Below are 26,028 nucleotides of genomic sequence, written 5' to 3' on the forward strand. Positions count from 1 at the left end.
GCTAGGCTATGAGATTTTGTCTAGACTCACAGCTTTTTCTGTGAAGAGGGGAGCAGTGCCCAGGTGGGTGCCTCAGAGGTTACAGATCCTCCTGTCTAGGCATGGTCACACTCACTTGTTGGCAAATAATCCCTTACAGACCTTTTTAAGTCATTCTCTAGCTCTTTGGTACTTATTTGTAAAAGAGATGTGCTTCATGAACCTTTGCCTTGCTCACCTCAGCTCTCGACAGCTATGTTTCAGCATATGATAGCAGAGCTGGCTTAACACCGAGGGCACCAGATATGCTCTGTTTTCCATCACATAGGCAGCTCTGGAGCTTGCCTGAGTCTGTGCCACAGAGCCCCTTGTGCAGGAAAAGCACAATTGGTGCAGACCTGCTTCTCAGCATGTGCTCAGCAGGACAAGCACTCATCTCCTGCATACTGGCAACAGGCTCTTCCATCTCCTTCAAATTGCTGATGAAAGCCTGGTCATGGGACCAGAGAACAGTTGAGGTTTGAAGGGACCTATGAGCACTGGCTAGTCCAACCCTTCTGGCACTGTGAAACTGTCTCTAGCTGACCTTGCTTTAAAGTGTCTTGCATTAAAGCAAGGTCAGCTAGAGACAGCTGCCAGGGCCATAGCAAGACAGCTTTTGAATATCTCCAGGATGGAGCCTCCATCACCTCTTCGGAAAACCTGTGCCAGTGCTCAGATACCCTCACAGTAAAGTTCTTCCTGATGTTCAGACAGAAGCTCCCATATTTCATCTTGTGGCCACTCCCTCTGGTGCTGTCACTGGGCACCACTAAAAAAAGTCTGGCTGCACCTTCCCTTCATGCATTTATACACACTGATGAGATCCTCCTGATCCTTCTCCAGACCAAGCAACCCCAGCACCATGCTGAGAGTTTTCTCGCCAGTGCTCACCTTCTGTTCTTTATGTCTTCCCCGAAGAAGGCACAGGGCTCACTTCTGGATGCACAACAGCCATGTGCCAACTTTCCACAGCAGGTACAAGCGGTGGTTTATATTGACAGGCTGGTTGCATCGTGCCAAGTGTGGTTTTGGATGTTATCCATGTGAGGCGACTATGTGTTGCACTACTGGGAGGATCAGTCATCAATGGCACCAGGTTCATATTTTTCCACTGCTGTATGGAGATGTGAAACAGGAGGAGGATCAGACCATAGTTGGTATTTATAGATAAATACCTTGTTTCTTTGAAGTAGCAGAATGCAAATTCTTACTGGGAATGCCTAGGTAAAGCAGCGCTAAGAGTCATTATCTGGGTATTGTTTTTTTCTTTAAATTGCCTGTGTTAAAGTCTCTTACCTTAAGGACTGACAACTTCACCATTTGAATGTCTAAGAACACTTGAATAGATTTGAATTTTCCATTTCTAATACCCTTTCTCTCTATTGTTAGCATATCCTTTCAGAAGTTTCAAAGATAAATCCTTCAGTGCTGATTTAGTCAATTTCTGTTTGCCATATAATGATTTTTTTATTCCACTTACTTTGCTAGGGAGTACAAGCCTCACTTTTACAGAAGACCTATTTATTGAGAAAATTAAGGAAGTGAATTTTGGCAGATAGTTTGTTTTTACTCCTTTGCTCACCATATTGTCTCTAGGATAATAAAAACAAACAAACAAACAAACATTGCTGACCTTAAACAAGTAGCAGATGACTTTTGAAGTTTAAGAAATTGTATTTATTTAGGTTTGTTGGTTTGGTTTTTTTTCAGTCAAATCTTTACAAACCTGTTCCTACTGAAACTCTGATGGCAATATTATGGGTTATGTTTTATGTCTTGGCTACTTGTTAAAAAAAATAGGGAATCTGTAGCTAATTAATACCATAATACAGTAAAAGTATTATTAAAATGGCCAGAATAGGTATTTATATCACCACATTTCTGAGCACGTATTTTCACATACTGAGAGCAGGTAGCTGATGTACTGCACTTCTGAGGACACATCTACGCGGATAAGTTACCTTAGATTTTTGCTTGCAATATGGTGAGAAATCCCTGACCAGATCTACATCCCTTGTGTTCTTTCATATCTCAGAGCAGTTTTGGTACTGGAGAACTACTTATGTTGGAGTAAAGGGATAATGAATGTGTCCATGGGAGATTGGTGGAGGTCTCAGCTCCACAAAAAAATGATTGTGTTTTTTTTTTATTCAACATGGTTTTGGTGGCCATCCCCTTCTGACAGGGCTTATTTCCTTATCAATTCAAGAGCCCAGTGGCAAAGATCCTATCTGTTATCCACCACAGATCCTACCACAAGGAGGAGCGCCAAAACCGGACCCACAGCTCGCAACCGCTATGCCAGTCAGTGGACCCTCAACAGGCCTCATCCTACCATATCAGCCCATACCCTCACCACGGACTGGAGGCTGCCCACCCCCAGACCAGCAGGATCAGTGGACAAGGAAAGTGACAGCTACAGTGTCAGCCCCTCGCAGGACACAGGTACACGGCTCTCTGTGGGGCTGCCCTGTGAAAACGGGACAGCAGTATCTGCAGTAACATTCTTGGTCCTTGATGTGCTTCATTTGGTGCTCCGGTGTCATTATTTTTCCCTTGCTAGGGTATTTCTCTGTAGGTTATTTACAAGGGATGCCACAAATGCACATAGTGTTAATGATAACAAATATTATGCCCATGGTTTCTCACGCCGCACCTGCACACTGGAGTCCTTTGAAAGACATGGGGGTAATTTTTCCTGTAGCTGAAGTACTGTACTTTCTGTATCTAAAGGAAAAAGTAGGAGATGTTGCTGCATGAAATGGCATTGACCAGGAAGGGGCAGTATTAGCAACAAAGATTATTCCTGAGTCATAGGTGGAGTGGTTTTAAGGCTTAAGCTACACTAAGGTTAGTATTTTCCTTTCCTCATTAATGTAATATGTTTATAGGTTTTATTCTAAGCGGAAAAAATGAGAGGGAAAAATCTGGAATTAGACTTCAAGTCAAAATCAGTACATATCACTGAATACTGCAGTAGCTAGTTCTGATTTTCCTAAGAAACAGAATAGGTTTTATTCCTCTAGATGATAAGTGGGGACACACTGAATACATATTCTGCCTGCAGTCTTCATCTTCTTGACGTCTTCACATTATAAATGCAACTGTAACTGGGAAAGAAAAAAAAAAAAAAGGCTTTCTCCTCTGCTATACAATGAACAAGAACAAGTGACTAAAAAAAAAGTCAAATAAATGAGTAAATGATTAAGCAGAAGAATAGTCACGACACAAATGTAATAAAGGTTACATAATGCAGAAAGGTAAGATACTATTCAAAGGTATGCCTGACAGAAGCAAATCCAGGATTATTCTGGCCTGCTCAGAAGGAATAGCCTACCTTCTATCCTGATTTTAGGGGAAAAGTGTTTGTCACCTGAAAAAGCTATGTGTTAGAGCTAAAAGCACAAGGTGTGACGACTGGCCTTTCACCACGAAAACCAGTATGGCTGTTTTTGTTGTCTCTATAAGAACAAGCATCTGACTGGCCTTATATCCAGTAATTTACAGGTTGGAGCTCACCTTTTCACAATTGGTCCTCCTAAACTTGCAGACCCCTATGCTGTTTCCACAGGGTAATGGCACTCAGCAGATACCTTTAGTGAGCTGACAAACTTCATCCTGATTTCTTCTGGTGGAATTATCATAAGGCTTTAAGGATTAACTCTAATAGCTGTGCAGATACAAATATAAATAGCAAATGTTATCTCAGAAAGCCTTTTTGTAGATATTCTAAATTTCAGGTGAACTTGCATGTGTTCCAACATTTTGTCACCTAAGGATATTTTCCAATATGCGTGACAAAGGGCAGAGAATTCGATTTGCTGAGTGGTTTAATAGACAAACTATACACAATTTTGTAACTAGACTTCACAATCAATGTTTTAAAATGGTTACTTTCCTATTCTGTGTCTACCCTTGAACACACAGTAATTTATGTAAGGGATAGCAAGCTTTAGATCATGTTCAAGAAAGGTTTTCTTGTGCCAAAATGTATCTCTATTATGTCACTAGTTTTCAGGGAGAAGAGTCAGTTTAATTTAAGTACTTCAGAAGTTTAAAATTTCCAAATAAATATTATAATAGAAGTAGCCAAATAGGTGTTCAAGTGTCAGTTGAACTCATATGCCTATATAATCACTTTTCCAATCTGGACTTCAGATTTCTGAATCTAGCTCATGCAGTTGATATTTGTCAGAATCTAGCACTTCTTGTCAAAACAATTCCAGGTTTACAAAGCAGTAGCTTTTAAGCTTAGGAGAAATGTATTGCAGCAGTTCATAGCTGTGTGTAAGTTCAAATATTCTGACCAGAGGCCACTAGAAATTTTCTGATGAATCTAGGTTTCGCGAAGTTCACTCTGAGCTTGGATAAACTTTCATCAAATCTAAAGTAGGTGTTCAAGGAGATTCTTCCTGAAACAGTCTCCCCAGGGGATGGGATGTGGGAAACTGGAGGTCCTGAGTTCCATGAACTAAACTGAAACCTTTGCATGAGCATCATATTTACAGACACTGCTCTATGACACTGGGCACCTGCAGTCTTCAGCCTTTTTAAAGTTCTGGCCAGCTCAAAGTCCTAAGCAAGTGACAGCATATTGTAGAGGTATTTATTTTAGATAATGCATGGTCCTTTTTACCAGTGGCAGGAGTGTTGTCCTTTGTGCACAATGAAAACATGCAGGGATCCTAGCACGCGATAAAAAAGATAAAGATTTGCAATAACAACACAATTGCCTCTGGCTGCTATAGAAGTCTCATTTTTATGAATTAGCTATTACACTGTGCCTGTTTATTGAACATCACCAACAGTGTCTGAAATTGTACAGATCTTGTGATGAAACACAACTTCTGCCTAGACACCTTTTGAAAGTCCTCTGCTCTCCCAGCCCACTGAAGCAGAAGTGTGATGGGTACAACAGACCAGTGATTTGTCCCTGCAGAAATGAGTGCTGCAGTTCCAGAATGCTTTTTAATGTATTAGTAGCCATTTAAATCTTCAATAATAGAGCTTGTTTAAGAAACATTAATATTCTCAGAAGCTCATCAACAAAGAAGAACAGCTTATAGGTCTTAATAGCCTGCGTGTCAAATATGAAACTCCCATTATCTTCAGCAGCATTGAAAAAGGCACCTGAATGAGTGAGGGCTGGTAGCTACCAAAGAATATTGCTTTCTCAAGACCTTTGTTCTGTATGAAAAGAGTTAGTATTTTACCTGGTGTCTTGAGAGACAGTGTCTGAGAGACACAACCTTTATATTTGACCTCTGTCCTCAGGACTTTCTTAAAAAAAGAAGATAGAAGATTGAAACAGGTACAGAAAGACTATCCTTTCTCACCTAGACATCAACTCACAGAAATATTTCTGAGATGCACTGAAAATATAATCTAACAAAGCTGTTCCTCATTTTGCTAAATGTGTTTTGTGGGTTTCTAATATTTTTAGGGCATTTAACTTTTAGATGAATTATTTTATGTAAAAAAAAGTTACCTTTTTCATGTGTTAAAGGTCATCTCTTCTGAACCACGAATTTCATGCAAAGCCACATAATGCTTCTAGCAGAATAAGACTTCACTTCAGATTATCTGAAATTCTCAAGTAACTGACTAAACTAAAAATTGTGCAGACATTTATAGTGAAGCAGACTTAGTTAAACCACCTTGATGATTTCAAGGGCTCTGCATTTTACTAAGAAATAGTGTAATGTTCATAGCTTTTCTTCCAAAAATGGTTGTGCAGATGTTTTCTTTCTCCTGATGTTCAGATCGAGCAAGAAGCAGCATGGTCTCCACAGAAAGTGCCTCCTCAACATACGAAGAGCTAGCGAGAGCATATGAGCACGCAAAAATGGAAGAGCAGCTGAGACATGCTAAGTTCACCATCACAGAATGCTTCATATCCGACACATCGTCAGAGCAGCTCACGGCAGGGACTAATGACTACACAGACAGCCTGACCTCAAGCACGCCGTCAGAGTCGGGGATTTGCAGATTTACCGCATCCCCCCCCAAACCTCAGGATGGAGGGCGAGTGATGAACATGGCAGTTCCAAAGGCACATCGGCCAGGTGAGGCATCAGAAGTAACATTTTGTCCTTGGAGTGAGCACTTCGCTCCATGCCTAGGCTGGTTAACAGGAGAGGGGTATATCACAAGGAAGAAAGAAAGAAAGTGCACAGTATGTCCTGTAAAGACTTACAGACATAATTGCTTTTTGCCTCAGAAAATACAACATTTGAGTAAATTTTCTCATATAGAGAAAAATGAGGAATTTTGAAATTTAGGAACAGAAAGGGACTGTCCAGGCCATCAAATCCACTCCTCTACAGCTGTAGCCATCAGGCAATAGACCCTTTGGGGATAAATAAAACCATATGGGGGTACATATGCCCATCTCCAATACAAACCACCCACGAATAAAGCATGTTTTACAGCAGTACTTTGTGCCTGAGAGCAAAGGTTTGCTATCAGAACAGTTTATACAGACTGTAGAAGATGTACTATCCCTTCTGCCTCGTAGCTTGTTAAAGATGTAATAACCCTTCAGTCATGTTCTTGAGCTATTATACTCCCTCTTTGATACATCCTAATATCAAACTAGGGTTATCTAAAGAGGTGAGAATAAAAAATGGAGAGAATTAAGGCAGTGCAATATCTCAAGGGATATGGAGCCTTCTACCTTCAGACAAATTTAAATGCACTCCAACTTCTTACTGACTGAAGGTACCTGAAGGACATCCATCTGTTGGGCTTGATCAAATTTCCAGTTCACAAAGAATGCTGTTTCTAGTGATACCCCAGTGCACAGTAGCATAGGTAGATTATTTGTGGTACTCTGAGATCGAACACATTATAAAATCTCAGAAGATCTATCAATCTTTGTTACAGAATACATGATACGACATCGTGGAAGAGGATTCAAATGGGAAAAAGGCATAATTATATTTGTGTGCTTTCTGAAAACATGATTTTTTTGTTTGTTTGTTTTTTTCATTTTGTTTTTAATATATACATTTCCCAGTGTGGTTAGGGCTACCTACATACACAGAAACTAATCAGTACTGTTCATATATGTAAAAAAGAGTAATGAATAAACTATGGTACTTTGCTTAATATATATCATAAATGGAAAAGCAGTTATTGTGAAGATAGAGAAATGGAAGATAGGCGGTGATATCAAGAGTATCATTCAAAAACAAGACCTGACACTGAAAACAAGGCATAAAGGATTTTGCTAAAGAAAGCAAATAGACAAGGCAGGAAATTAGTGTATCATACACCTAGATAAGAGGGAAAATAAGTAGGAAATGTAATAGTGAGAGATAAGACTTATTTCTGTGTAGTCAGACAGTAGAACCACAAACCCAGGAGCTGTAGAAACAGATAAAGATAGAAATAATTTTAATTTCTAACTCAAAAAAGTAAGATAAATATTTTTCCTTGCTCTGCTATAGGGAAGCATCTGCATTCACAGCTCAAATTGCAGCCCTCTCAGTCAGTAAACAAACATTTTTTATCATTTCTTTAACAAATAGTTTGCTCTTTTCCTTTTATGTTCTAAATACATTATTTATGCCTATTTAGTATTTGGAATTATTCTAATATATTCCACATAGAGATAATTTTCTTGAGGGCATACAGCACCAAAATTTGGTCCATGTGCTTGAGTTAAAAGCTTCTGGCACTGGAACATCTTCAGAGTCCCTCTGGTGAATCACAGACTTGCAGCCACCTTTAGCCCTGTTAGTTTAAATGACTTGAATTTTTACCTGCTTTTCTTGATTAGTTTAGCCTTCCTTTGCAGTAAGGAAGTGAAATACATTATGAAACTTATAATTAGCTTCAATATCTTGAAAAAAAAAATGAGTGTTCCAGTGGGGCAACTTGAATATTGACCCATAAATATTGAATTATATGTTATTAAATGTTAGTTTATGAAGGGCTTTAAACAAAGTATATTGATAGAAAGAATTTTCAGTGGTAGCAGACAGACCAATATTTTCAGTGTTCTGACCAGTGAGGAAAGACTTTTTTGTTTCACCCACTATTTCAGAAACTCTGTAGAAGTAATTAATCACTCAAATACAATTAATCAAAGTAATTCTACATTTGAGAACATGAAAAAAAAGTGAAAGAGTTAAGGTATTTAGATTAAGTAAATGAGAACAACTGAGATGAAACAGTGACTGTGGTTCTTTAGCACATTTTTATTCTTCCTTGAAGTCAGTCTTTTCTTTCAAGATAACTTTTACCTACTTTCCTGATGCTTTCCTTTTCTTCTCCCCCAAATAGATCTCTTTCTTGTACAATGTCACTTTCAAAACTTATGCTTCTTCTTATTCCTGACCTCACTATTCAAAATCCTGTGATGCTACCTATTGCAACTTTTATGGTTGCATTAAAAGTTTAGGAGTCTCCAATAAGTAGTATTTGTTTTTCATAATAATCCCCAACAATGACAAAAAAGACTGTAAAAAAAAGTTATTTTGACAAATGGGACATTTTGAAACTAATCTAGCTAATGGCAAGACTGCAACTTTACTAAAGAAAGGTAACGATGGGTTTTACTGGTGAAGACCTTGTCAACCATAACTGACTAAGCTATTACAGCACCTATTTCTTAGCTTGTTGCTACCATAGGTGCTCAGTATGAGCAAGCAATGCGTTAGACCACCTCAGGACTGGCTTCCTGTGAGTTTCTGATGCCATCCCAACTCATGTAATGGATTGTTCTGTTGCTTCTACTATCTCATAAGGTCCTTTTGTAGCTGCACGTTCAAGCCCACGGTTCAAACTATCTGTATTATCCAACAGCTGACTTTGAGACCTCAGGTTGCTCCAAACTGAGATAGTGGATGATTAGGTGTAGGGAACCTGAATGATTTTTGTTGTTGTTGGAGAAGGAAAACAGATGATGAGGATTCAATAACTTGTGTTCTGTGGGCTGACATCAACCTACTGTGATGCTCCCATACCATTTTCATTCAGAAATTGAATAAAAACATTTGATCACTCCATCAGCTTGAATTATATTTGAATGGCTCATCAAATGTCTAGGCAACCTTAGTAAATTATAATTTCTAGCACTATAACTATGGGTTAAGACTCTCAGAACATCTACACATTACGTACAACCCTTACTCCGTAATTAGGAATGCATAGCAGTTGATTGCCTCATATTCTGGCCCACTCTAAGTCTTCTAAGAGGCTTTTTCCTTGTTCCAGACTCTTCCACTGACATCTTGGACCTGGAATTCCTGAAGACTGGTCTTGCAAGTAAAGGCTGATGCAAATAAGGCATTTGGTACCTCAGCCTTTTCCATGTCCTGTGCCCCATTCAGCAGCAGGGTCACATTTTCCATGGCCTTCCTTTTGTCACCTCTATACTTATAGAAGCATTTCTTGTTGTCTTTGACATCGATGGCCAGATTCAACTCCAGCTGGGCTTTGACTTTCCTAACCACATTTCTACATGCTTGGACCGTGTTTCTGTATTCTGTCCAGGCTGCCTGCACCTGCTTCCATACTCTGTGTACTCTGTTAGAGTTTGGCCAGGAGCCAAACTCTAGAGTTTAGCCAAACTTCCATGCATGCAAGCCTCCTGGCATTTTTGCCTCAATTCCTGCTCATTTAGCTTGGAGAAGATGGTCCTTGACTATCAGTCAGATTTCTTAAACATGAAGCTGCTTCTAGCTGTCTGTACAAGAAGCTGTAGGTGTTTTCTGCACTGTTGTGTTGACATCAGGGCAAAACTTTCAAGTGCATAGAGAACAGTTGTTATTAAACGGCTTTCAATAAAAAAAAAATTTAGGAGTTGCATTTTTCTTAAACTTTTCAAAGTCATAGCTACAGGAAATGGAACAGGGAAGTAAGATTTTTTTAGTTCATTCCCACATTCAGTATTTTGAAAGCCTGTATTACGTATCCTTGCATTCTGATCTTTACAAATCTGTAGAAAGAGTTTTGGAAAAATATTAAATTATTTGTAGGTTTTGTAGCATCAACAATAGCATCATTATTTTTCCCTTTCTAGTAACACATTGTAAACTACCAAACTGAAATTGCTGCTTAACAACACATTCTTCATAGCTTCTGAAAAATGAAGGAATGGTGCAGACATGATCATGAGTTTTTCTGGACTTCACAGAGCTGGCAAGCCTAATCTGTCGAGGCCTTGAAAGTGACCCACTGCAGGCAGTGACATTTCTCATAAGCCATCAGAATAGTCATGTGTCCCAGGAGGCACATTAAAAGGAAAATTGAAGCAATAGAGATAGCACAGCAGTATTTTAAACATGTGGGATATATTATATCCTTTAGAAAAGTGGATGTTCAATTCCTAACATCTGTGCAGTGTTAATATTCTTCATGGTATAAAACTGATGTCAATTAATTGTTAACATTGCATCTTTCTCAGTATCAAAACTCTCAGAAGTTTGGGATTATGATTACTGTTCTCCTTTCCATAGTCATCACTGACTAGAAGTTCAATTAGCAGGATCAGGTCTCCAAGGAATGTTTACCAGGCAATCTTCTGAACAGTATACCAAGTCCTTCCAGATCAAAATTGAGGCACTTTTTCATATTAATATTCAGAAACTTCAACAACTGTTACCCAACAACTGTTTACCTGCTAGGCTGACAAATGAGTTACTCCTTCACCTTCCAAAGCTGTCATTCAAATCTTGCATTTAGAAACTGGGTGTGACAGAAATTGGAAAGAAATATTTTCTCTTCTTACCTCCCACTGTTCCATCAAAGAAGCCATAATGTAAAAAAGTGGAAGATAATTGTAGAGGTTGAAAAAATTTTATAATAATGTTTCTGTTTTCTGTTTTAAAAATATTAACCACAAATTGAGTTATCATAACAATTCTTCTTAATTGCAATAAACATTGCAGTAGCATTTATTAAAAACAGATTTTTATTATTATAGTTTTAAATCTTGGTAATAGTCACATCCAAGAAGCCTCTTGGTTTCTTTATCCAATTTATTGTTCTTGAGAAAAGAACAGCTATTAATTAGGAAATATTTTGGTATTTCTGTACTTCCCAAGTACTATTTAGGGGTTTTTTTTGTGGACAGACCACTTACTTGTATCCTCTGGCAATGGAATTCATACTTGGAAGAAATAATATCTGATCGATGCTTGAATAGGAAACATCTAGAAAGTTTTAGTCAGGTCTCTTGCTATTTGCAGAACCCTCCCTTTCACAGGGGTACCGCAAAACTCAGAGCCCCAGATTATACTTTTCTCTGATGCTAGTCAGCACTAAAAAGAACCCCCTTGAATACCTGATGTTAGCCTTAAGGGTTAGCTTGGCTTGGACCAGGCAGAAATTTGTCTACCTGGTGTCACAAAACAAGTGCAAACTCATTTTGACAATCCCACCTCCTTGTCTCTTTGGAGATCACATTAATATATAAACCTAACAGCACCTCAGATACACTTTCAGAGAAGATATGTCATTCACTGGGTATATCAGACAAGGAGATTCTGAAATGCATTTAAAACATCCCAAGATCTTATATCTCAGAACCTCCTCTACAAACTTTCACCTGCTGAAAGGAACCAGTTTGGAAAAAAAGTGGATGTGTGTGGGGAGAAAAGGTGGTGGCAGCCAGGCAGATTCTGGAAAAAAAAAATAAAAAAAAAATGCTGAGATTAATTTCAAGGCCATGAAGATGGCAAGAACACCCGGGTTTTCTGCAGGAAAGCTGAATGCTACGCCTGCATGAGGCAGGAGCACCAGTTTGCCAAGCCCCTGCTCCACTGGAAGCCTTCCCATCTTTCTGTCCTTGCACATCCTTGCAACCATCCTTGGTTGATGCACAAGGACAGAGCTCCATCCTCTGCCAGACCTCCTGCTCGGCCTCTCCATCCCAGGGGAGGAGATTCGGCTGGCAGCCACTGTGTCCCTGCAGCAGCCAGAGGACAGGGGAGGCCTGGTCTCAGCTGAACTCTCAGTAAGCAAATATGGACACTTCTTTGGTCTGAGTTTATCGGTTGGGCACCTAAGCCAAGCAGCCTGAGACTAGCCCTAAGCCTGTTAAGCATATTTACTAGAAAAGGCATGAACACTGGTCTAACCTCTACAGCTTTGCTGAATGATCAAGTTATTTCAGTATTTAAGATGCCTTATTTAGCAATCTTGACCCAATTTACAAATTTCTTGCTGCTTTGACTAATCCTGCAGACTTGAACAGCAAAGTCTTAGCTTGCAGACAAACCTTAAGCTACAGAATGCAAATACATTATTAAAGAATTGTTTACAAGGATCCCTTAAAATAGAGGCTGGACATCACCTGCACTGCATAAATGTTGTTATAAATGCCCAAGTCAAGACACAAATCTTCTTTTCCAGTATACAGTCATTACGGCTAAAATTAAGCTGCTTAGCACAATAAGGAAAATATGAACCATGTAGTAAGCACAGTATATTTCCAATGTCAGCCCTGTAACCCGAGATGAAAAGATGTGAATTCTTTTCCACTTGTCAACGGGTTCAAGGGTGAAGGAGCTATTTCCCTCTTCTACTAATACAGACACGTGTGACACAGTGATGGAGTCTATTTAGAGATCTGCTTTCTATTGCAAAGTTGCTGACGGTGCTCTCCGAGTTGCAGCAGTAACTGAATCCGATACAAATTCAGCCACTGGGGACTCAGCAGAGACTGGGAGTCTTGACTCAGGGCTCACCTTTTGCCTCCTTTTCCCATGCCTATTATATGATGCTGTAATTGACTGAAAATAGAATTGTACAGTTCCACAGTTTCCAGATCCGAAATTTAATTTCTTGAAGATATAGGGGAATCTTTGATCCATTTTGTTCAGAAATACCACAGCAAAGTAAGAAAAGGATAACATATGGATTGTTTTCTTTTTCAGTTCTGCACTTGCACAGTCTTGTTTCAAATGCAACATAATATATACATATAAATATATCTGTGTACATACATACCATGTATAGTGTGTATATAGAATGACAAAATTGTCACCCTGGCTCCACAACTGGTGACCAAGGTCCAGTTCTGAGAAAACTACATGAGGAGACAAATCAAAATAGGCAGTTGGGAAAACAGCAAGATAGGCAGAACCGTTGTAAGTGGGAAAAATTACTTTCCACCTATGTTTTTAACTGTAGTAGATACACTTAATATGTATGTTAACTTAATTATATATACTAACTTACATGCACATGACAGATTCTGAAATTACTCTCCTAGATGAGTATCTATAATGTTACCATATCAAATTATCTTGTGCCTGTAACACATTCTTTTTGTTTTCACTTGCTCTGTTTTAAAACTAGGAATGTGTCACAAAGAGACAGACTGTACCGTTTGCTTCTTATAGAAGTGGCACACTGGTGATGAGAGTAAATTGTTTTTTATCCTGTCTCAGGGTTTATTTCTGGGAGTATCAGGAGATTTTTCTCCTCTGCTGTAAAAAGGCTCAAAAAAATGTTCTGCAGGGGAGAAAACCATTTAATTCTGCATTAATTTGACATGACTACGCACTTGAAATCATTGGCTTGCATTATTATTCTGGTGGGTTTGCAGAAAGAAAGGTTCACACTGCAAGTTTTTTAATCTTGCCAGTACAAGGAAAATGAACCTAAACAGGTTCATTGGTTACAAACACAAAGTTTCTGCAAAATTGTAATGTGAAAATTCTATTTTAGGCAGTGTACAAGATGCCTGAAAGTTAAATTTGATTAATTGATGGGAAAAGTAATTTATTTTTACAGCTGTCAACTATTAATTAGTGATACTGGTGTTAGGAAGCTTTTTTTTTTTCTATTTTTGGTATTATTAGAGGAGAGAAACAACTTGTACCAGTTCATCAGAGACTCTGCTAGGAGTGTGTAGCAGCACAATTATATTTTTCTGCTGCTATCTAATTTATTTTTTATTTTGATTGGAAAAGTAACACTGACTTTGCATATATACAGTACCCTAAATCATGCTGGTTTGTAATACTATTGGGATTTTTGATTTCTTCTAGATTAAAAATTTCCGTTTTAAGCGAAAATCCCTTTCCAGACTGCCCGTTTCCAACAAAATCATTCCATTAAAAGTGAGATTTTTTTAAAATAAATGTATTTAATTTTGTTTTTCTAAATCTGAGTATTTATTTTGTGGTCTTTTTTTTTTTTTTTTTCCTATGAGCTGTAACTATTAGAATAGATTACCTATGTTTTCTGTAGGTTTGGAAGCATTTGATTCAACTGTAGTTAGTGGAGACTTTTATGCCTAAAGCAAGGATTACACTTATCAGTACATTTTCAGGTACTATCATGTTCTTACAGTAATAACTACAGTATTAAATTTCTAAAACTACCAAGAACTGCTCCAAATCAAACCAAAGATGTGGTGTCCACTTCAATTAAAATAATAGGTTTTTAGAGCAGTTCTGTCAAGAATCGATATCTTAAACCTCACTTCTATCAAAACTAGGTTTGGCCTGGTCATGCCATCTTACTTTTGAAAATGTCAAAGTGTTTCATTTTATAGTGTTGAGACATAGTGTGTGATTTTTGGATGGGCTTTCAGCAAGTCCAAGGTAACCAGAAGCTGTTGTTTCCATACGGACAACACCTGTTCAGGCCTCACTTCAAGGTTCTTGTGGTCATTTATAGCAGTTACTGCTTTAACTGGCTTGGCACACAGCAGGCTCTACTCATTTCCCCTGTGCCACAGGACCTTCATGCAATCTGAGATCTATAGGAGATTATGGGCATCTGACACTGTAAAATAAATCTTGCCTGTAAGAAAGGCCACACTTGCACCATTTTTTGAAAGCAGAAACTCAAATATATAAAGATACAAACTTTGTTTTAACAGTAGACTCTTGAACAGACTACAGTGATAATCTTTGCCATCCAAGAGCTTCTTTATATGCTGACCCTTAAAACATAACTCTATGTACATGTGGATGTATTTCAGTTTTATTCACCTTTTTGTGCCAGCATCTTTAAGTTATATGATCACCTGAGTGCATCACTGCATTTTAATCACTCAGGTGATTCAAAATGATGGACATGTGGAGACCGAGTTACAGTAATTCACCCATGAATATATATCTTCAGCAGAGCAGCAGGGTAGCACTGATATTGTTTTCCTTGTTGGATCCTGACCTCCCCATAACTTTTGGTAGAGCATTATGCTTACCCATCACCGTGGCACAGTCAGGTTTAGCTATGAACTCAGGGGTGTAGTGCAGAGCCTGTTGAGATCAGCAGGGTGGCTCCCACTGATTTCAGTGAACCATAACTATGGTTCAAACTCCTCACCTCCCCAGCCTCTGTGCTGAACCTAGGCTCCCAAGATATTCCAGGAATAAACCCATGAAGGATGCCAGTTGCCATGGAATCACGATGGATTTAACCCTCAACTGAAGTGATGTGTAATTGATGAGTTTCCATTCACTGAACCCAGGATCAGCAAACGAGTCTTAAAATTCCAGCATTGCTAAGGAGAGACACCGCAGGAGGGCTTCAACACAGCTTTCCTAGCTCGGCCGGTGGGCAGGGGAACGCTGTCTCAGAGCAGCCTTAAAAATGTATGAAGCAGCTTGCGTGACAAGGTAAAGATGGAAAGGGAGAGCTCCTGTACGTTACTTTTCTATCATCCTTTCATTATTTATTGACAGTTTTCCTGACTGTAGCTTTTGAATGCAGATTGATTTACATGGTGAGGTCCCTTTTACAAGTTTTTATATCTTAGACCTTGCATTAAATTGAAACAGGAAGGCCTCAGTTCTGCAGGTGTACTGGCCTTGTGAGGCTGAACACCCGCACGCCTCTCCACAGAGTCTAAATCTATCTGTCCCTGGAGTTAATCACTTTGTCTATCCTTACACCATCAGCTCAACAGTGGAGAGGTCCTTAAAAATTTGTCAGTTCTGCTTAAAGTTACTTCTGAAAGGTACAAAGCATCTGACAGGTCTTTTAAAAGCACAGTGCTGTCTGAAAGACCAAAGTGCCATGTAGAGAAATACAAACCAAAATTGTGCTTCAAATGCTGTTTCATTAGACTTTTCAGGAGCAGGCAACAATGTGATAATCAAGTCTCCTGGCATTCGGTTAGACAGATGCATAGTGTGTTATGTTGATTTATTACAAATGTATGACCTCAGTTAAACTATGGCAGTCATGCTTTTACTTTAAGACACATCGATTAAGCACTTTTTTCTTGGAATTGGAAGGCTAAAATCTAAATAACAAAATGAATCATCTTAAAAAAAAAAATTATCCACATTAGCTGGAATCCTCATTTTCAGTCACTTAAACCTAATTTTCACTAAGTATAAATCAATGTACAGTCTTGCTGAAATCAATATAGCTACTCTGATTTATATCAGTAGCAAATTTGGCTTCTGAACTACAGTTTTACTGATACCCTGTTTTTCTTAAGAGATAAGTCCAATGATTGTGGTCAACAGCAACTGTTGGCTTTATTTTGCTGTGTGAAACATAGCTGATATTTTTAATGCTTTTATGAAAATGTCAGTTTTAGCAAATTGCAACATGCAGTGTTTAACTAGGTAGTATAGATCTTCAAATCATCTATGAGAGTGCAGTTTTTATGGAGAAAGAAAAATGAAACTCACTGAATAAGTATAGCCTAGCAGGGATGATAGCGAATTCTAATTTCTCCATCAAGAAGAGGGGAACTTGGCATATATTTCCTGGAGTATTTCAGCTGTTTCCTATCTATGTGATCGCAAATGTGAGCAGCATAAAGATGTAGTTTTATGCCATCTGCCAAAACATTGTGAAAAGCCCAAAAGATGCAATGGCCTGAGTCACAAAGCCACAAAGGCCAGGTTAGCAGCTGAAATGCATCCAGACAACTTGTTGGCCTCGTTCAGCATTATACATTCAGTTGGTTTAAAAGTGACCCCCAAATGTTGAGCACTTACAACATTTTCCTTGAGCAGATGAGAAGAGGTTGAAGCTACTCTGAAGAAGGAAAGAGCGCCTGCCTGATCCCACAGCAGCTTCTTTGCTAACGAGAAGGCTCTGCTCTGCCTCCTTACTCCCTCCTGTCCCCTTCTGCTGCCTGGCTGTAATTACTGCAGCCTGTAATTTAAAGGAGTGCTTGGACCTTTTGCCTTTTATTCTAGACCACCTTGGAGGGCTTTGCAGCCCAGCCACTTTTCCCAGCTAAGGAGGCAGGAGGGCAGAGCCAGTGCTGAGCTCTTCCTTGAGGCACCACTGGGCCTTGGAGACCTCTATCAGCCGAGCGAGGTGCAGAGCTGACCCTCTTTTCCCCACTGCTGGTCTGAGCAGGACACGAGAACAAAGTAACCAAAGAGCTGGCTTTACTGCTCATTGACTGTGTTTATACATGATATTGCAGGATGCTTTGAGCCTTGCAGGTCTGGCTCTCAGCCTGTTGGTGTGCGAATGATTGCAGCATGGTGCAGACTGTTCTGCAGGTTCCGCCTGTGTCTGCAGGATACAGGAGATGGACAGCAAGGGAGCACCAGCCAGTTTCAAACACTGACAGCAGCAATTGTAAGAAAAGCTATTGCTGCTATCAGTCCAGCTTCAGATCAAGCTGCTGCTAAGAAAGCTTTGCCTGCTAGCTTTTAATGATGTGTCAGTTTCTGAGGTGACAAAGACCTCTGAACATTGCCTATGCTCTTTTTTTCATCAAACCTCTCACCTTGGCCTTGCAAACTCTCCACCCTTCCCTGGTTTCTAATATAAGCTTTTCTGATATGTAGTCTTTTTTCCTGAAAAGCAGCCTGTGAGTATCAGCAAAGGTTTCACTGATTTATTTACTGTGCTAGTGAGCTGTAAAACCCCACTAAAATTTTTAATCATTGTAAACCTGAACTTAAGGCTATCTATCAGCAGCTCTATTTCCCGTGCTTCCTTTCAAAGTAGAACACAATATCCCATCAGTGTTTCCTCTTTCAAACTCAGGACAAACCAAGTGGTGCCCAGCACAGTGGCACTCTATATTTGCCAGCACTTGTGCACCCCCAGATATCTTTAAGAGCTTTTTTTTTACCAACCCACCTATTGAAGGAAGATGTATGAATGCCCTATTCACCCAGTCTTCCTCTTACCTTTCTTAAATAAAATATCCGCTCATAGTCACCAGTGGTACTTCATAAACTTTTCTGAAAAAATATTTCAAATAGCTTGGAATTTCCTTCACATGGCAACAAAAACTTGAAAATCCTCAGGCAGTCATCATCACTGAGGATATCTGTGCTGAAGTGATGTGAAGACAAATTGCTTTTATTTTAATGAAAGTTATGAATCACAATAAAATGCATATAGCTGTCATGTCACAACTTTGCAAGATAATCTTTTTTTGTAGTCTGTGGTGATCTTTATATTGAATATAGCACAAATCCTTAGATTTTTGTGGAGCAGATGAAAGCAAAAATATTTGCAAGCTCTCTGACATTTGAAAGAGGTATGAGGTAAATCTTTGGGGAGAAAAGAGTGGATCTCAGCTTGGGTTAGTTCTGCAAACAGGACAGTTATCCTGAATAAAATCCCAGAAAAGCTGAGCAGTTATGTTTTTCCCTCCATGTAGGCTGTCAAATTCATCTCAACCCTTCCCGTATGTGAAGGTGACCTCCAGAAGCAGCATAAAAATATGTAATGTTTTGGCAAAACATTTTATATCAGTTTAGTTTTACTGAAATAAGGGTAAATAACTTTTGCCCAGACCTGCATTAACTCAGAAAATACTCCCTTTTTAGTGTAATGTATTCTTTATAGTAAATATCAAAATAAGTTACTTTTAGCATTTGTTTACAAATACTTATTAAAGCTAACATTTTGTTAAATTTACTACACTAAATAATTCATTAGGAGGCTGACCACTCAGAAAAAAAGACTGAGGAAGCTCTGGCTTAAATTGCTACATTCCGATTTGACTGGATGTTTATTATTTGTGTACAAGCTCTGTGTTTCTAAATACAGCAAATTTCCCTTTTTAAAAATGCATCAGAAAACCATAGTTTTGGAATGTTGTTGGTACTAATTAAGCCAAAATGCATGAATTATTAAACATGCTCATTTGCAGTGCTCATGCACTTGAAAGGTTTGCTTTTGTTACTAATAAGGCACACACACCGCTGAAAAGAGGTAATTAGAGCATCAAAGGCAATGAACCATCTTGAAACTTCATAATGCTTTGCCCAAAAAAATTATCATTCAGCTGAATAGCAAGAAACCAAAAAATGTCTATACCATTGTGTCCAGAAAGATGAAAACCAAAGTCTTTCCAAGTAACTCCACAGATATGGCAAGAGGCTTTTAATCTTCTCAAAAATACCTTCAGAGTCGATGTAGACATGGCAAAAGTGGACTCCTGTGGTTAGATTTCAAAGACTGTGTTTTTAAGTCAGAAACACATTAGTTCTTATAAATCAAAGACTTTTTTCATCCTGTGAAACCGTTTCAATCCTAGCAATGAAGAAAAAATTACATTCCCAAAACTTTTATTTTCCAGTGACTTTAATAATCTGCTTTGTTTTATAAGCAGTTGCAGGGAAAGACGCTCCTTGCAGATAAGAAGGAGCGCTGACACTTTTTATGATATGAAAATGTGTACACCATATCAAATAATGAGTGCACTATGTAAGCCATGTCAGAGATTGTGCGTTGCATATCCAGCTCTGCAGAACAAGTTACACTCTCTGATTTCTCATTACTGCAATCCTGTTGGAACTTCGCCCCCAGACATTTAGAAAATTACAGTAAAATGACTGCATATTGTTTACACAGGTTATTGACTATGCTTTCTTATGTAGATTCAGGGTGGAAAAAAAGGTCCTTTTTACATAGCCCGAAGCTCTTTAATACATGTGAGAAATGTCTAGACAGCAGCTTGAAAACCAGCCTTCATCTCTGTAAGGTTCAACACCCATCTTTTTGATAGTCCGCACATATCCATCGCTCTCAAGAAGTAGCAATGTGTTAAGTTACAGAAGCATCTCTGGGAGGCAACCGCGGGGGATTGCCAATGAGCCCTGCTCCGGCTGCTGCTCTGCACCAGCTCCTTCCCATAAAGTCAAACGTAAAGAAGAAAATGAAGGAGTAGGAGGGAATGCATGTGAAATGACCCAGCTGGTCTTAATATATCAGCAGGTATAGTGCCGCCTGGCAGCAGCTTGTCACAGGCAGTGTTAGGGTGACAGACATCTTCAGGAAAAGGCCCGTTGTTGCGAGGGAGAGGGATGAGGGTTCAGCACGGAAAATTGGTCCTCTTCTGCTGGGGCTGAGGGCCCCCTATTTCACATGGAGGGCAACCATGGGAGTGTGAGAGAAGTCCCGCTCTCTGTCCATGGTAGTCTCTAAACATCTCTGAGAAGAGGGAAGGTGTTACTTTGGCATTGTAGTCAGTCACAAAGTTTTCACGCCTACTGTTGCCACCTCAGAGGTGTGCTTTTGCTGCCCACCTTCACTGGGGCCCTGACAGCCATACCCCACGCCTGAGGCAATCAAACAAATGCCTTCACCCCCTTCGTTGGTGGGCAGAAATGGGTACCTGGGGGCAGCATCACCCACTCCTACACTCTTGTCTCTCTCCCCCACAGGGAAGGAGCAGGTAGCAATAAGGCTCCTTATTTCAGACACCGCAATGCGGCAAAAGATACAGCCACAGGGAGCAAGAGATACAAGCATTTTCCATCCAGGTTCTCTCCTCCTTGCAGCCCACGGGGAATGGTCTTTGGAGCAAACTACCCCCACAACTGCATTTTGGAAGGACTGGGTCCAAAAGGGAAACCAGAAGCAAAATAACTGGAGCGCAGTATGGGTGGCCATGGGATTGGGATCAAAGGAGAGGGAACATTCCAGGCCAGACTGGATAGGGCTCTGAGCAACCAGATCTAGTTGAAGATGTCCCTGCTTATGGCAGGGGGGATTGAACTAAATGACCTTTAAAGGCCCCTTCAAACCCAAACTATTTTATGATTCTATGAGATAGCAAAGCTGTTGGACAGCACGGGATGAATTAGTGCATGTCCACACCGGCCAGTTCATATGTCCATATCCTGACGGACTTTAACCCAGCAGCTGGCGTGTTGCTGTCTCAGCTCAAATAGGTCTCATATGGAGAATGTGTTTGGCATGAAAGCTAGCGTAGGAAAATCAAGTAAATGAGGAAAACCACAGTTCATTTTTCAAGTGGCAATCAGTATGATTATAAGCACAAACCTCCCCCTCTTTCTCCAACCTTACGTAAATGTTGCCGTGGTGCATATGCACATCTTACTCTATGGGGGTTAAATACTGTGTACTGTGCATCTCTGTTGGAGATGTAGCTAGAATAAAACATATGGTGTCAGACAGTGCTTGGGGGATTTCTATAGGAGTAAACAGTGATTCTGTCCAAATGTAACTTCTCAGCAATTCTCTGTCTGTCACCTGAAATTATGGATAGGGCAGATGCTGTTAGTCTTTTAGGTAAGATTTGCAGCGCAACTCATATGAGGAAAAAAAAAAAAAAAAAAAGAACTGTTTTAATTTAGATCATTGGGCAGGTTTTAGCTTGGTTAGGAAAAATTAAAATGTTATATATTGTTTTATTACAAAGAAGTGCTTTTCTGGTCTGTTATTTATGCTACTGGCACAGGTCAGCCTTAATTTCTACTGCCGTAAATAGCTCATGTAGATGCAGGTGTAGTAGTGCCAAGAGTCTTCTACTTTAAACATCCAGGATAAGTCCCACCAGTAAATGAGACTATGGTTTTGATATCAGCCATAAAAAGAAAGCTGTATACTGCAGAGGTCTGTAAAGAAGGGGAAATACTGCTCTTGAATGTGCCTGTAAGAGTGGGGAAAGGGGGAGTTTCATTTAAACGTTAGGCTACACCACCAAATATTTTTAGAAGGGAATGTCATTATGTGCCTGATTGCCCTTCATTTCTCTGAAGCGACTTTATGAATGTCTATCAGGCAGGGCTAGAATAAATAAGCCATTCTGCTTTCTGTAGCAAGTCTAATATACATACAGATATGAGGAAGATAACACTCATCCCTGCCTCATTCCAGAGAGCAGGTCCAAGGCATATCTTTGAACTCAGTAGTTTTGCAAAGGCAAATCCTCCGGACTGAGCAGGCTGCCATCACCAGGCTCACATAGAAATGCCCAGTAACCAGAGGAAATAATGAATATGAGGTTTCCTTGACAATACAGAACAGAAAGGAAGGTTGATGTAAGAGCTAGGGTGCCAGCCCCAAAGCATTTTCTTGCCAAAAAACAGCAGCATATTGATGGCCATAGTGGTAGAAAATCCTTAGTGATTTAAACACAACGATGATTGATGGCAGGTAAATGTTATATTAGCACAAAAATGCTTTTTTGCTTTATTCGGAAATCTCTTTAAAATTTTATCCCTAATACTCATGCATCCATTTCAAATAATTCAGTTATTCTACTCTAGATTGGAGGTGATTAATCATAATTGTGAAGATTTAATCATTTAAAACAGAAAACAGAAACAGGAAATCTACCAAGCCTCCACATTTTCCAAGTTTTGACAAATGAAAATCAGTATTTTTTCTTTTCGGATTTTGATAAAAGCTTCCTGGTCTTTTCAGTTTATCTTCTCCATGCTGTGAGCTCATGTAAAACACATCACACTTCTCATTATGGTCATTCTGTTATGAAAACAAATATTAAGAGTGAATTCTTAGGGATCTGCCCAAAAGGAGTTTGTTGACCCATTACCCTTGGTTCTGTAAGACTGCAGTGCAGTAAATGGCTGACAAACAATACATCACTTATAAACACTGCAACTGGATTGAATACAGATACTCTGCCTCGGTGGCAAAATCCACTGGCTTGGCTCCTCTAAGTCAGCAGGTGAGCATAATGCAGCATGTGACCATAAATAAGGACCTTTTTTTCACTTTTGCCTCCCCAGGTGATCTCATGCATTTGCCACCCTACCTTAGGATGGACTTTTTATTGAACCGTGGCGTGCAGGGCACGAGCAGAGACCTGGGTTTGGGGCAAGCCTGCTTAGAGCCGCAGAAAAGCCGAACCTTGAAGCGTCCCACCGTCCTGGAGCCGATCCCCATGGAGACGTCCTCCACGAGAGAAGTACAGTCTTGGCAACCTGGTGCTGTGGCGACATTACCTCAGCGAGAAGGAGCTGAGCTGGGACAGGCAGCAAAAATGAGCAGCTCCCAAGAATCTCTGCTGGACTCCCGGGGCCACTTAAAAGGAAACAATCCCTACGCAAAATCTTACACCCTGGTATAACAAAAAGAGCATGGCTGGACAGTGGCTGTAAATATTTACACTGAAAAAATCCAATGAAAGCTACCTTTTTTTTATTGAATTCCAATATTTATAATTAAAGAAGAAGATTGCCAAAATATTTGACAAAAAAAAAATAATAATATGAACGACAGACAGTGCAAAGACTCTCTTGCTTTTTTTCTGTCTGAGTGTGAGCTTCATCTGACTGGACATCTGAATTTTTGGGTAAAAGAGTCCAGTTTTCTGATCTTCACAAACGTTTGTGTTTTTACTGATTTTCTACGAAGTGCATGGAGACTTAACAAATACATTTTAACTGGAAGTTCCATCAGACTAGATTTAAAAGGGAAAAAAAAATCACACACACACACAAGAAAATCACCCTATTTGTGAATTCAACAGAAACATTGTTTTGAAAAAAGAAAAAGTCTTTCGTCATGTTTGCACTTTTTTTTTTAATTAGAAAATGGGTCCTTGATTGTTCTTTTTTTGTTGTCAATTAAGAAGAGTGATGTCAGTGGAGTAAGGGCATTGATTTGTTTTTGTTTTGGTTTTTTTTTTAAATATTAAGTTAATGAGACACTCTTTGCATTTTGTCTATGCGAAATAAAAGGGTCTTCTGCCTTTATTTGTGATGTCTTCTTCCATTACCTCCTGCAGTATTTGGTTTTCCCACAGTGTAATAGCCGTGTCAATATCGTACTCTGAACAATGTCTTCCTGTACCTTGGGCAGAAAAGGAAAGCAGGGGCCACATCTTTGAGAAAAAACAAAAAAAAGGGGGGTTCTCTTACCCACAGCTTTTTTGCAACCATGGGGCAGAAAACCAGAACGACGTAAGTCCCAAGTGCTCTGAATCAAACTCACCCGTGACTCTCTGCACTCACTTTATCTGCCACTGGGAAGCTTTCGTTTGGCTTCAGTATTTTTTGGATCAGTAGAAATGTGTCAATGTTACTTTACTTACTCCCTAGGAATGGATCTTTGGTCCATTTGGGAGTAGCACTTACAGAAATTAGTTGCTTACATAAGGACTGAGGAAAGAAAAAAATCCAGTTTTTCCCGTAAGAGGAGAAAGAAGAGGAAAAAGTTATTCTGGGTCTAAGATCAATGTGGCTTTCTTTAGAGGAAAAAATCTTTTCATGGAGGACCTGTCAGCTCGTATTACTTTGTAGCATCTTTGATTACATGAGAAGTAATATTGGTTGTTTTATACCAAGCATAAATAATTGAGTACCACAGCCGGTGGGTTTAATACAACTGCCCTCAAGCCACCTGGCTAAGTGTCTTGTATGTGTCCTGGCCACCTTGGTGTGCCCTGACCAGGAGAACATGATGCAGAACATCCCAAGTTGGTGCTGATGCAAACACGCTGTTCAGCACTGGCTGGAAATATTAACTGGGTTCTGAAAGCAATTCAAATAGGTAAGTTTGAGCAGGCTGAGGAACCCCTGTAATTTCCCTGGCTGGTGACAGTGTGGGCACTGCTAGTGCAAATATTTCTGCACTATGCTCAATTCAACTTGTTTTAGAATAGAAAAAAGCAGTTCTGTATAATTACTATTATTAATGTAATTATGTTGCTATAAGGGCACTGAATTAGCGAAGTACTTAAGTGACTTGAAATGAATCAAGTTGTACTTTCATCCTTAGCTCTGTCAAGCCCAAGTGCTAAAGACCTGGAAAGTCCTACAGAAGAAGCCCAATGAAGACATCCTTGAGGTATGTACTTCTTACAGACCTACAGAGAAGTGCTGAGATGTCACTCAGATAAAGAACCATTTCCCATCTAGTCTGACTATATGATCAATATGGTGATAAAGCAGATGAGAAAAGAAAGAAAATAAAACAAAACAGAAACAAAAATAAACAAAAAAAAACCCACATAACTTTTACCTCTGTAAAAAATAAAGCAAAGTAAAAAATTAAGAATTACCTATTAAGTATTTCCAAAAAGAATGAACAAACTGTGTTTAAAAATACCTAATTATTCCTTTGCTTTGGAGTATTTTTTTATCATATAGAAACATTTACCTCATACAAAACTCATATAAGCTTGCAGAAATAAATTTATTTTACTATTTCCCGTTGAGAAACTACACAGAAAACTTAATTTTTATTTCATTTTTGGGCAACCCAGTTATTTTTGTTTCCCACAAGACTCTTTGTAGTGTGCTTGAATTGAGCTGGATGAGGCACTATCACTGCATTTACAAATGAAAATATATCTTCTCAGTAGCATTCAGAACTTTCAAGTCTCCATCTTCCATTCAAGCTTCTTTCTTGTTCTCTGAAAAAAAAGGCAAAAAGCTTTTGGGCAAAATCAAGGCTTCATCCATTTGCTCCCATGGCTGTTGACTTCCCTCAAGCACAGAGACGTATGTCCCACAGCAGCACTCCCCACCAAAACTTGCCTTCAGTGACAGACAAGAATGAGCATGAGATGGAGGGAGGAAATATTCACATTCTAAGCTCCTGGTGATTGCTGATAGTAGAAATATTCCAATATCTCCCTAAATCTACATTTGCCTGACAATCTGGAAAGTGCCTACTCTTCTTGACTTAACAGGGCTTCCTCCTCATCTGTATTCAGTATGCCTGGTAATATTTGGACTCCTTATGAAGATGCCTTTGGGGGCCTCATATTCAAAGAAATTCATGGCAAGTCTCCTGCTGGTTAAAATCAGAGTGGAAATGGGCTGCTGCTCAGCACACGGAGGCTCAGACCTGCAGGGTGCCTGGCTCCATGCCCCGGATCCA

The 26,028-nt window shown here is 39.4% G+C and overlaps 1 protein-coding gene across 1 annotated transcript in view; it reads left to right on the forward strand.

Annotated features, from left to right (window-relative positions):
* Positions 1-23,269, forward strand: part of DSCAM (DS cell adhesion molecule) — a gene marked incomplete at both ends in the record, with an annotated part of 466,714 nt that extends 443,445 nt beyond the window's left edge. The window contains 3 exons of the mRNA XM_080345399.1: positions 2,269-2,466; positions 5,784-6,086; positions 22,929-23,269. Of these exons, the coding sequence (XP_080201525.1) occupies positions 2,269-2,466; positions 5,784-6,086; positions 22,929-23,269 (842 nt within the window). The remainder of the gene's footprint in view (positions 1-2,268; positions 2,467-5,783; positions 6,087-22,928) is intronic.
* Between the last annotated feature and the right edge of the window lie 2,759 nt (positions 23,270-26,028).

The sequence above is a fragment of the Nesoenas mayeri genome (assembly GCF_963082525.1).
Source record: "Nesoenas mayeri genome assembly, chromosome: 1".
NCBI lineage: Eukaryota > Metazoa > Chordata > Aves > Columbiformes > Columbidae > Nesoenas > Nesoenas mayeri.